At 41.8% G+C, this 13,434-nt stretch overlaps 2 protein-coding genes across 3 annotated transcripts in view; one reads left to right on the top strand and one right to left on the bottom strand.

The window, feature by feature from the left end:
- EcR (Ecdysone receptor) overlaps positions 1-13,434 on the top strand; it is a 797,280-nt gene that overhangs the window by 306,495 nt on the left and 477,351 nt on the right. The window lies entirely within an intron of this gene.
- On the bottom strand, positions 911-3,042 carry LOC135711707 (protein transport protein Sec61 subunit alpha-like). Its single transcript, XM_065234665.1, has 3 exons — positions 2,798-3,042; positions 1,816-2,726; positions 911-1,755 (listed from the first exon to the last, which is right to left on the bottom strand). Exons 1-3 carry the CDS (start codon positions 2,802-2,804, stop codon positions 1,243-1,245), a joined length of 1,431 nt encoding a protein of 476 aa, XP_065090737.1. The 5' UTR covers positions 2,805-3,042; the 3' UTR covers positions 911-1,242.

Below are 13,434 nucleotides of genomic sequence, written 5' to 3'. Positions count from 1 at the left end.
GCATTGGTCAGGGTGCTCTAAGGGTGAGAAAACTGCCACGCGAAAGACCTCTTCTCTTACTAGTGAGTAAATCGAAGTAAGAAATGGATCTTTAACTTAAGAAACGGAAACCTTTCAGCGATTAAGCAAGCCTTTTTTTAGATTTATATCGAGATGGTTGCAGTTTCCTTCACACATCGCTTACAATCATAGTATAATCCCAATTATTTCTTAAACTGCATACCTGGAGCTTACAACGTTTAAAATGTGTGTATTTAAAAAAAAAATGTGGTACCTTCCCATTTTTGGCAATACGTGATTTGTCTTTTTTGCTTTATTCAATTCGAAATTGTACTGGATTTAGAGGTCCATGTGTTATTTCATGAAAAAAAAAATGTCCAGAAAGCACTAATTAAATCTGAGGAAAGCTGATGGGGTTGTGCTGCCAAAAACGGGTAGGCACTGCACCTTGAATCTTTGAGAAAATTGCTTGACAATCAGTCGACAACTGACCTAAAAATGTTTAAGCTTCCCTGAACGTCTGAACTTATGTGAAGACCTCAATAGTTTCCTCAACATCTCTGATCTGAGAACTTCTTTAAATATTCCGCTAATATTCTGAAACTAATGGAACTTCACCCTAATATTCCCCTTATTTTTGGAGTTTACTAAACTTCAGCCCTGTAATATTGAAAATAGTGATCTGCCGCCAGCCCTGCATCTTTGAACGGTTAAATGGATTAATCTTCTATATAGCTTAGCTACTGAAACCACTTGACGGGGTAGTTTTCGAAAGTTTTATTGTTATTATTCATCTCACAAAATAAACAAACACAAAAAAAAATGCTCTCTTTATCTTATATCTGGATACAGGAAAAGTCTTAAAATCTCTTTCAATTTTTTTCCCATCATCTTCTTCGTCGCTTTCGACTTTGTATTTTTTTTTTGTTATCTCTTCGTGTCTATTGCTTTTTTTCCGAACTCTAAATTTCATCAATTTGTATGTTCTCGATTTTTATTTTTATTTTTCGTTTATAAATTACGTCTTACCAAAAACTGCTTTCAAATGAAAACCGTTGTAACTGCTATGTCATTAACTCGATTTAATTTACTCGTTATAATCTTTTTCATGATTCAACGGATGAAGCTGTTTTATCTTCGGAAAAACAGAAAACAAATCAACACACTGTTTAACTGTTACACTATCAAACTACTAGTAGTGGTGGTGGTGATGGATGAACTAGAATGTAGGGCTACCCGAACTTAGAACAGCAGCGTTCCCATGCCTCCCATCTCGCTTTGCTCCTTGACGAAGATCTCAAAGTACTGATAGATGATGGTGACGGCCAGCAGGATACCGGTTCCGGAACCGATGGCTCCCATAAAGTCGGCCGTAACCGAAAGGGCACCGATGCAGAGACCTCCGAAGGCGGCTGCCGTCGGGATGTACCGGTTCAGCTCGTGGATCATCGAGCTCTCCCGATGACCGCGCATGATCATCTGCTGCTCCTTGAGCTGCTTGGCGACGTCCTTGGCCGAACTGCCGGAGACGTCAATCCACGTCTTGGAGAAGAAGGCACAGCTGCCGAGCATGAAGACGATGTAGAGCATGGCGTGGATCGGATCCTGCAGAATGTGACCTAGGCTTTCCGGGGGCGAAAAATAGTAGCAAAGACCGCCGATCGGGTAGGCACGGGCAGGGCCTCCACCGCTAACGTCAGCCCACGTTCCGAGCAAGTTGACCAACAGGTTACCATGGAATTTCACCGCCAACATCTGGAATGGAAAGTGAATTTTTGAAGTGCTGCCGGAGATCTAACTCTTCGGAATACCAACCTGAGAAATGACGTAAAGATTCGAAACCAGCGCGGACTGCAGGATGATGGGGATGTTGCTAGTGTAGAACAATTTAATCGGATAGCTGCTGTATTGGCCGCGATAGCGGGTCGACTTGATCGGTAGATCGACACGGAAGCCCTGGAAGTATATGACCACCGCAAAGACCAGCACCGTTGCCATCAGGTTCATCAGATTGGGCAGATTTTGGCGATAGAAAGCTTCCCGCAGGCCGCGAACCTTATCCTGGCGGGTGGCCAACAGATGGAATAGAGCAATCACAGCTCCTTCGAATTCCGTACCCCTTCCGGCGTTGACCGTGGCCGGCGAGAATGCCTTCCACACGATCGTTTCGCAAATGTTGGTAGCGATGAAGAGCGAAATACCCGATCCCAGTCCGTATCCCTTCTGCAGCAGCTCGTCCAACAGCAGGACAATCAAACCGGCCACAAACAGCTGGATGATAATCAGCAGGCAAACACCGGCTCCGATTTCCGCTGGATCTCCGTACATTCCCGTCATGACGTAAACGATAGCCTGACCGATCGTAATGACCATTCCGAACAGTTTCTGCGCTCCGTTGAACAAGGCCCGATCCTTCGGAGTGTCACCAACTTCGATGATCTTCGCCCCGGCCAGCAGCTGCATGATCAATCCGGACGTGACAATCGGCGAAATACCCAACTCCATCAGCGTTCCTCTGTTCGAAGCCAAAATGACACGGATCCAGTAGAAGGGATCGGCCGAATCCGAGCTCATGATACCGAACAGCGGAATCTGACAGCACACCAGGAAGATGAACAACGTAATCGCCGTCCAGAGTACCTTCTCCCGGAACTGAATCTTCCGCTCCGGTTTGGCAATCTCCGGCAGGATACTGCAGAAGGGTTTGATGATTTCCAGGAATTTAACTGGAAAACGACAATGGAAACCATTAATATCAGGCCAAAATCCGAAGTTTCTAGGTCACACGTCTACTTACTTCCCATTTTGCTGCTGGGTTAGTTCTTCTTCTTATTCCTAAAATTCGAACCTCGTTTGCCGAGGTGCAGGGAAAATTCCTATATCCGGAACGTTTGTCACCACCAGAGCCTCACCTCAATGTTCACTTTCCCCGTTCGTAAGATTCGGGTTTTCGGATATGGCCGACACCGAAAAAAAAAACCGATTTTTCGCCAACAAGCGGCCACGCAGCAACCTTTCCAGGGTGATGACTTTTACAGAAATGAATGAGGAAAAAGCGAAGCGTGTCTGTCTGTCGTCAATGAAAGTTCCACACGACGGGGGAGTGCGAGCGAAGGAAAAATCGCTCGGTCTCCGTTACTCTTTGCTACACGTAAACAGCCAAGCAGTGATGTGTTGGAGGTTTGGTGGCTGGAAACTGTTCGAATCGGGTGACAGTTGGTCGAGTTTGCTGCTCACTGACAGCTGACAGTATGCTGACGTCTTCTGCCCTGTTTTGATTATGCCTCGGACGTGTCAGCTGGCAGCTGTCAACATCGATCGAAACTGTTCGAAATGTGGTGAGCGTGAGATGTGGGATCGTGAGAATAAGGGTTCAGTTGAGCAGAGAGAATAAGGCAGAAAAGTTGTGCGCATCGGAACGACGCATGTGTTGTCCTGTTCTTGTTGCCGCAATTGTGTCGTGCTAGAATGAAATACCTGGAGAATTGTGCCTGAAATATTTCAACTGTAGAACAGTTGCGAGCGTTACCGGCGCGTTAGGAGTGAGTGCGAAAGTGAGAAATCAGTGAAACGTTTGAATGTACAGTTGATGCGATGATGGGATGGAATAATTTCAAGCCGTGTCTTTGTTAATGTAGGGGAAATGGATCTATGATTGGGCCCATCGCTAAAAATCTGCTATTTATCAATTTTATCCAGATGAACGCGTCATTGGGACGGTACTAATGGATATTTTTGGTCGCTATTGAAAATTTAGTCGATTGCTGAATTTATGTATGTGCCCAAATTAGAAATTAAAGTATGCTTTTTTGAGGTAACGTCGGACTACACAGCAAAAAAAGTTGTTGAATATTACATCGAAACTGCTGCAACCAGGTCAATCCATCGGTTGTGTAATATCACATTGTACGATGTACATCGATTTTGCGAACAAAATTACATCCATTGATGTAATATTGTATCTGCTTTTTGCTATTACAGCATTATTTCATACATCAGCTTGAATTACGTTGATCGATATTACATTTTTTTTTGCTGTGTACCCAAACAAATTAGGAAAATTTAGCTCATAACTGAGTAATTAGTACTACAGAAATTAGTAAATGTGATTAATTTTTGAGTAACAGTTACTCAAAATGGGTGAAACAATTTCTTACTTTATGGGTAATCCCAGTTTCCCTCGAAAGTGCATACACAAAAAAAAGGTTATTGAATATTACATCCAAACAGCTGCACAGAGGTCATTCCACTGGATGTGTAATATTTCGTTGTACGATGTACATCGATTTTGCGTGTATTGATTGATGTAATATTGTATCTGCTTTTTGCCATTATTTCTCGCGTATCATTTGAAAAGGGCCTATCTTCATTGATCGATTCTCTTTATCGACTTTCTTTTTGCTTTACCACGGCAACATAAACGAATTTCTCGCTAAGCTCGCAGCACAGTTCAACAGAAGATGATGTTAGCTTGAGCCTGAAACAACACACTGAATGGGAAGTTCATTAACAGTTGGGTTATTCGTGAATCGTGAATCGATGAAGAGAATCGATCAACAATGATAGGCCCTTTTGTCGTGTTGCGTGAGATTTCATAAATCAGCTTGAATTTCTTTGATCGATATTACATTTTGTATAGTTGAAGATGCTAAGACCATAGAGGTAACTCTAAGACTAGAGGGTCCCGAAATTACGTGCTCAACTTTTTGGCTCAGCTCTGGTAGTCTCTTTGGTCCCAAGCTAATTGATTCACCCCTCGAAAATCCACTAACCCCTCATTTTATCTGTCAAACTTTCATAGCGAATCAAAACAAACATTGCGTAGTACTAGAATTTCGACTAGAATGGACTACCTTAATCGTTTGCTTGGGACCAATAGGCTAGTCAAGTAGTGAGCCAATTTAAAATCGTTAGTTTCGTATTGATTGTTGCTAAGACTGTGTTCCATTTGGAGAATTTTCACTTAACTTTGACAGATGGAAAATTTTGAAATTAACCTGCTATTGTACCAGACTTATTTCTGACAGACCAGGAATCAATTTTGACAAACACCTTCTTGAAAATCGGATGATCAACAACAGAGGGATTTTTGAACATTATAATTTATTTTCGAAGTGTCAAATGTAAGTGAAAATTCACCAAATGGAACACAGCCTAAGTTTCAACTAACAGACTTAAAGTGGTCATCTTCAACTATGTAAAATCGTTAACTTCACGCTGAAGTAATACAAACATAAATATTTAAAGTTTTTTTTTTGCTGTGTACATTATACTCTTCTTGTCAATGGTTATGGATCAGGGATGGTTCGGATCAGAGTTCTGACCCATGGTCAAATATCAGTGTCATCGCTTGTTTTTTTTCACTAATAGTTGGAACCAGTTCCAACTCAGTGCGAAACCGATCTTTTTGTCAGTGCATACTGAGGTAGGTTTTAAAACCAAACGATCAAAATGACGTTTTTCAGATAACAGGAAGACTCAGTATTGATCACGGTAACACGGAACAACTCAAAATTGAGTCGAGCATGCTCATTTCAGCGGGAAGTATGGCTACTCAAAAGTGAGTAGGCGCCAAGGAGAAAGTCACTCATCACTTTGTTTCGAAATTAAATTCGGCACAGCTTAAGCACATCCATCGGCACATCTTCGGCACAATTTCGTAGGCATTGGATGATTTTAAATAAAATGGGAGCACTGCTGGACAACTGTCATTGAAGTTGTTCACAACATTACGAGCTGTTTGACTGTACATTCAGTAACATTCTCTAATTGAATATACCAGAGGAACTCAGACCAGCAGTTACCATATAGATCTAAATACGAAATGTAGGTTCTAGAGTGGGCTCAAGAGACAGAGGCAGTTAATCAGACCCCATTAATACCCTTAATTCGAATAATGCTGCAACTCACACCAAACTAACTACAAAAGTCTATTCATCATCCTCTATAGTCGATCTTGAACCATATTCCTCACCGGTTCCAACACTTTCCAGCCGATAATAGACTGTTGCATTTTACATCATGAAAGGCTAGATTTCTGATCTGCCTTTGAGGGCATTATAAAACCTTAAAACACAGGACTTTTATTATCCTATGAACACAAAACACCGAAATTTCGCACACCCGCGCCATCCTCAATCCGATTTATCACTGCGATTTCAAACCAAAACATTCAAGGTGTCAGAAATACCGGGTTGCCGGGATGGGTATTTTACAAACAACTTGCTCTATGACCAGCACAATCGGCACACCTGTGGCACACTGACAAAAAAGATGACCCAGGATTGGTGTGCGGAGTGACCTATTTTTTTTTTGATAAAAAAAGAAAATTACCAGCTTCATTTAACTGGGCTGAAGACGACTGAAAACCATCTCCCCATCCTACTTACCTTAATACATTTCGGCCGGTGTTATACAATAATTTCGTCGTTTCTTAAAGCGTTTGCTGGCATTTTTTCTAAGTCCCGGATTTGGCTTACTGAGTGGCCTCGTTTACTCAGAATTTGACAACCTAATGCATTCAGACAAAATTGAGTACGATCGACTCACCCGGTGAGTAAGCTTAAGTAAGCGTGTACAGCGGAAATTTGCTCGTTGTGTGCTCGCTAGTTGGGCCTCCGCTGGTTGGGGCATGACCCAATACGCCTTTTTAATAGAAACTAAGCGATGGATTCAACCTCTGGTGATGAATATGAGAACGTCAAAAAGAGTGTTGCGAGCAGAAATTTTTGTCGTGAGACATTTGAAGCGGAACACTTTTTCACTTTTCCTGATAGGCATTTGTAATGTACCACCAACGTAGAGGGCATCACGCGAGTTCGAGAGAAAACGTCAACCAAACCATTTGTTTACATCAGAAAAAAAGATTTTTCACAACACAAATTAAAGCATTTTTCATTGAACATCTTGCCAATTTCCATCAGTAATTGTTTTATTTTACGATTTTCCACACATCTGAACTGATTTGCGCCTAAATTATTCACACACAAGAAATCCGGAAGATCATAACCACTAAGGCACTATTGGAATTTTGCATTTTTCTCAACAAAAATACTCCTGAACACTAGCAGAATCCTTGCAATAATTATACAGAATTAAATTTTTCAACTATAGATCAAGTTTGTGAGCATCTCAGATGAATCAATTTATCAGGAAAAGTGAAAAGGTGTTCCGCTTCCAATGCCTCACGGCAATAATTTCTGCTCACAACACTCTTTTTGACGTTCTCATATTCACCACCAGAGGTTGAATCGATCGCTTAGTTTCTATTAAAAAGGCGTTTAAATTGAAAAAAGTATCTAAGTAGGTGATTCCGAAGGGTTCATCAATATTTGGGCCGCACCGATCATTACTTCGGAGCAGATTAAAGTAATTCAAAATGAGAAGAGACTACCTGCAAGTAAGTACCTATAGAAGCTGATTTCATAAAATATATTTTCCTAAATGATTCGCACAGCTCTTGAATCGACCATCTGCACCAGTTTGGAAGAGGCGTGGAACAAAATGAATCCACTAGCACTACTCTGCATCTCGTCGGGGTCAATGAAAGAATCATCCATGTGAGTATGCTCATCGTCATCTTCACCATCGAAAGGCCGTGCGGCGACGTGGACACAGTTCCGTCTGGCTGGAGAAGATATTCGCATCTACGTAGTACTCCTCCGGATTGGTTTCGTACGGTACGGCAGGGGATGATTTTGCCCAAATAGAATTGTGACGAATTGATTTATTGTGTAATCCATTCCGTCTCCAGTAGCTTCTTGATGGTGATCCGAGTTTTGGGATTCTTGTCCAAAAGCGAAAGCAACACTCTCCAATTCTTCGCTGATTTCTTGTGGAATGATCAGCTCGGATTGCAGGATTTCCTTCAACGTCCAAGAATAGGTTCTCGAAGAACATCAACACGTACGATGTTTTTTTCGCTCACTTTCGGCAAGCAAAACAAAACATTTGAACTGTCAAAATACCTGTTACGTTTAAAATAATAAGTATGAGTAGTTTGCTATAATCCAGTAAGTTAAGTGAAAAATGAGTAGACACTCGTAACCGTGTGTAGGTATAGTAGAACAGGCCACACCGCCCGCATTCGAACCAACCCTGCGCATAAGAATGTTTGACAGCTAGCTTGAAAACGTTCAGGCGGAAGCAGACGGCGAGAAACACAAAAGCAGACAGACTCACCGCCATCACTCCGGGAAGAACGCGTCGTAGGATCGGACGGTGAAAATTGCCGCGGTCGCGGTCAAACTCGTCTAGGCAAAGAAATTTGCAACGAAACTTCCCAGAGAATAGAACTAGTGACGCGACGTGGTGTGTTTGTGCGTGTACTTCGGGCGTGTTCGCGAGTGAACAGTTGACAGTGGAAAAAAAGCCAACATCTCGATCATTCGCCCGGGAACCGACGAGTAGAAGCGGAGGGCACGTGAAACGTTTTTTTCCGTTCACACGAACGACCGCTAGATTCCTCCGTACGAGCTGCAATCGTGGGCATCTTCATTGAGAGCAAAGGGGACGATTTGGCCAACTGAACTAGCTACCTCTACCGAGCACCAGCAACCGCGTGGTGACCGGTGCCGAAACCACCATATGACGTAGGAACAAAGCAAAATTGCATGCAGAACCATCCCTTTGTTTGAACCGTGGCCTTCATCAGGCACAGGCACAGAAAACGAACGACCGAGAAGAAGACATCTGCACGATAGAACCCGATCAAGCGAGAATCGAGCGAAAACACCTCCCAACAGGAGTGAGTAAACCAAGTCCACCACCGTGATATCGTTTCTTATAAGAATTTGTTCATAGGGTATTTTTTCTCCACTACGTCTGGATTCGGAGGCTACTCAGCCGCTCGGCAGCACACCGCAGGACGGATCATCCAGCATCAAACGTCGGTGCACATTCAATGCAGTGGTGTACATCGTAGGAGTGGCGTGAAGGCGTGGTGGTTTCGTCCAGCCCATGCGAGGTTCGGTGTGGTCCAACGGAGTTGGTGTGCTGCAGCACTAGCAATGCGAATGAAATGCGAAGGGGATGTAAGTCGGGGCCCCGTGAAAATCTGTGATTACTAGTCGTTAAGAACCTTGACGTAGCACAGGAAAGAAATGCGCAGGATGGTAGGAGGACAGGTCAGGTGGTCACTATGGACCGAGAATATATAAACGTAATCAATATACTACTCTCACAATGAATGGGTTTTGTGTTCTTTTGCTGATTGGTGGGGAAAAGAAACACTAATTTGGCGCATTGCCCTTGAGCTATTCAAGACTGTCTGAGCATTTGCACCCGCTCAGAAGTCGTAAATACAACATACCGGGTTGCCAAACATACAATTACTCACAAACAATCATAGTCAGTCCGATGACTGGCACTCTCGACGCAGCGCGGCACACTGAGAAAAATTTTGGCGCAAAATAAGCGTGTAGAGTGACCACTCCTTGAAAGTAATTAAACAATGAAAAAGTACGATTAATTCATTGCAAAAATCACTAATGGCTGTAAACATCCTTAACTAAGAAAACTTAAACATCATAATAAACGAATCTGAGGGAAAGCAGCAAAAGCATATTCGACGGTTTGAATTGATATCGATCAGTTTTTTACTTGATAACCATTTTAAAGCTTGTTTCGAACTTTTCAAAACATTGGCTCATTCAAGCAATTGTAATTAATTTGTGAGAAAGTCACGAACGAGTTCTCATTTTTGCGCTGGAAATAAGGCGCAAATTTGTGAGCGGGGTTGAGAGGATGTAAACAAATGGTTCAGGTTTAGTTGAAAAATGTATCACTAAGGGGTCGTCCATATACATCGTGGACAGATTTGACACCCCTCCCTCTGCGTGGAAAATCATCCATATATTTTTTTATAAATTTGTATGGACCATGGAATCATAGTCGAGTCACAGTCAAACCAATCAAATTTTAGGTATGACAAAACTTTTAAAAAATCATGAATTTTTTTGTATGGTGGAGATTTAATATGGTGAAAATTCACCTCTCTTTTCACGTGGCCATAACATTGTTATAAACAATTTTCACATAACATATCCTGCATTTTTGAGTAGTATGAATGCTTATCGACTCCCGAGAGCATGTTTCATCAACGATTTTGGGTAAAATTTTTGGGAAGGTACTTTAGAGGCTGTTCATTAACTACGTAGACAGTTTTTGGGATTCTTGACCTCCCCCTCCCCCTGCGTAGACAATTGTCCATACAAACAAAAATTGTATGGGCCGTGGATGATTGCCAACCCCTCCCCCCCTAAACTGTCTACTTAGTTTATGAACAGTCCCTTATATAGAATTCGTTAGTAAATTTTTCCCTTTATTTCTGGTAAGTGCTTAGTGATATTAGCTGAGAATTGTTTGCGATCGAGTAAACTGCAGTCCCAGTATCAAGTTTCGAATAAACATACAATCGATTCTTCAATCTAAAGGCTGGCTAGCAGTTATTTGGTACGCTCAAAAAGACCTGTAATTCGTGATTCAATAAGTTTAAAAAGAACTTTTATTAAAACGTCAAAGTTACAGCATTAGATGGTTACATTTATCCAGTTCGAACGAAATCTCGAACCTTCCTCTTAATGGAGCCCATGAGCGAACGCACAGTGGAAACGGACACGGAATCAGCGCATTTCTTCCATTTGGCCTGCATTTGCTGCATTTTCTTGACTGCCCCGCCACTTCGTCGAAGTCGCTGCTTTGAAATTGCGCAGTATTTTTCGATTCGTGGAAATTCCGGGAAATTCGGAGGATTCATTAGCTTGGGGACAAAATCGATCTTGTTGGCAGCATACCACTCCAGAACCACCTTGGAGTAGTGGCAGCTGGCCAAATTGGGCCAAAAGATGCCTTTGCCCCTATGCTTCCGAATGAACGGCAATACACGCTTTTTCAGGCATTCTTCGATGTAAACTTGGGATGTCATCGTCGAGGATGTGACGAATGGTTCCGTCTTCATGCCACAAATGCAAATCGCTTGCCAAATCATGGCCATCTTCGCGAACTTGTCGGCCAACACGATCTTGAATGTTCCCGGCACATCCCCACGTCCAATCGCGATGTAAAACTTTTGACCTGGAAGCTGCTTAAAATCGAGTTTGACGTTTGTCTCGTCATCGAAACACGCTTTTTGGCCACGGAATTCTGCTTCATATGCCGGTTCGGATGTTGACTGGCTTTGTATCCTTCCCTGGCAAGGATGTTCCGCACCGTTTGAAAGTTGGCGGTGTACCTTCTGGCCACATCTCGGATCTAAAGACCGGGGTTGACTTTAACGCACCTCATCACCTTGCTGCGCAGCTGACGATCATTGGTTCCAGTTTTTTCGTAGGTCCAGCACTCAACAAACTGTTGTTTTCGGCATCTTCAGTACTCTAGCCAGCTTGGAACCGGACCACTCCGGATTTTCCAGGTGTTTGTGCACAATATTTTTTCTTCTTTCGAGTTCCATTTGACGTTATTTCTGAACGCGAACGACTACTTTGATCAAACTTGCACCCAGCGTTGCCAGAATGTTTTGAAGCTTATCGGCATCAAACGTTTTAAAAAATCGGTATTTATCGGTTTTTACTATTTTAATTAATTTTTATATTGCTGCCGTTTCTGAAAGCGAAAGTTTTAACTTTTGGACTATGATGTGAAAATTCCGGAAGAAAACTCCGGGGAATGTTTGAATTAGCTTCTGGAGGAAGCTGAAAACAGCATCCAGAGAAAGAAGAAAGAAGCTCTCCTGGAAGAAATTTGAGGAAAGTTCTGAGAGAAGTCGGAAAAACATCCGCGGAACTTCCAAGACATAAATTGAGAATCTTCTGGCGAAAATTTAAAGAAACTTTCTGAAAAAAATCGTTTTTTTTTTCATTCAAAGGAAGGCAGAAAAGTTTCGGAAATCAGAAGTAAATTCCAGAAGTAGCCATTTTCAGGTGGCATCCCCTGAAAGCTCAGACAAATTCCAGAACTAGACGGAAGAAATTTCTGGGAGAAGTTTAATTGAACATCCTGGAGCTTCCTTGAACGGAAGAAACTTCCTGGAGACGCTGCCGGAAACTTCCTAAGGTAGATTGGAAAAAAAAATTCTGGAGGAAATCGGAAGCCAGAGCGCTAACGGAACAGTCGAAAGAAACAAGGACATATTTCGGAAGAAAGAGCTCTTGGGGGATGTTCTAATGATCCAGAAAATTTTCCAAATGGTCATAAAACATCCCTGAAGACCAGGCAATGCCCCTGAAGTTTTTGGAACATTTTTCCTCGGAATTCCTTTAAAGTTCTTGTAATTTTCCTTAAGTTAATAGGGTTGTTTTGAAGTACTCTGATCATCTTTGAAATACTTGGAACTTCCCTGATTATAATGAGACGGAATATCTCTAATCAACTTTGAGGGTCTCTAGAATTTCTTGAAGATTACGAAATTTCTTAGGCGCTCTCACAATTTTCTTGAATTTATTGTAACATCAACATTAAAGTTCTCTGATCTTCCCGATTTTTCTAATTTTTAAAAAATATCGGCGCTGTCATTAATAAGCGCGGAACTTCCGATAAAATGTTCTCACAATGTGCTAATGTTCATGTAACTTCCCTTACGTTTCTTAAATTTGCATGAGCTCCGAGGGGCATTGCTGAAGTTTTCGGAAATTGCCTGAGTTTCTCGGAACTTCTTTAAAATTTCAGCGATTTCCTTGAAATTTATTGATCTGTCCACATGTTCTCGGAGCTCCCTAAAGCTCTCTCAATTCTCCTGAAACTAATGGAACTTTCCTGAAAACAATTAAATTTTCCAGAAGTTCTTTGGACTTGTGAAGTATCCAAAATATTTATGATGTTTCCCTAAGTTCACTGGAGTTCGCTGGACCGGGTTTTAGAATTTAACAGAAATTATTGAACCATTCTTTAATTTATGGAAACTTACTGAAGTTTCAGAACTTCTTAAAAGTTTCTGCAACTAGTGTAGATCCGCAATCAAAATCTGGAAGCATCCCTGAAGTTCCGGGAAAGTTGAAAAAACTGGCGGGAAAAAGTGGAAGAATGATTCGAGCGAAGGCTGAAGAAGCTTCCAAGGGAAGTCGAAATAAGTTTCCGAGAGGAATCGTAAAATAATTTACGATGTTAGGTGGAAGAAAATTCAGGAAGTTAAATAATGTTTAAAAAGTATTATCCGATTCCCCCGGAATTACCAGAAAGTGCCATCGACTGTTTATCGATTCGTAATTTTAAAGGCTCAAAAAATTTGAGATGTTCAAAAAGATACAAGTCTCTCACAATAATTTTCTCAGAAATTCTGAGCGCAGACAGGTAATAATCATTGCGATTATTTTAAAAAAATCGGTATAAATCGGTATAAAACCTCAAAAATCGGTAGTCTGAGGAATCTTTTCCTGTATATCGGTATTTAGTTCGGAAATCGGCATATCTGGCAACGCTGTATATCTGGCAACGCTGCTT

This window comes from Ochlerotatus camptorhynchus, unplaced genomic scaffold, assembly GCF_037179485.1.
Source record: "Ochlerotatus camptorhynchus isolate MF236.1 unplaced genomic scaffold, CSIRO-AGI_Acam_v1.1 ptg000434l, whole genome shotgun sequence".
Lineage (NCBI taxonomy): Eukaryota > Metazoa > Arthropoda > Insecta > Diptera > Culicidae > Ochlerotatus > Ochlerotatus camptorhynchus.
The sequence above is the reverse complement of the archived record's forward strand: the minus strand, read 5'-3'. Positions and strand labels throughout refer to the sequence as shown.

Excerpts from the sequence above, each read along its gene's own strand:
- LOC135711707 (XM_065234665.1), bottom strand. Across the intron at positions 1,756-1,815 it reads ATCTTTACGTCATTTCTCAG|ATGTTGGCGGTGAAATTCCA; the intron begins GTTGGTATTCCG and ends TTTCCATTCCAG.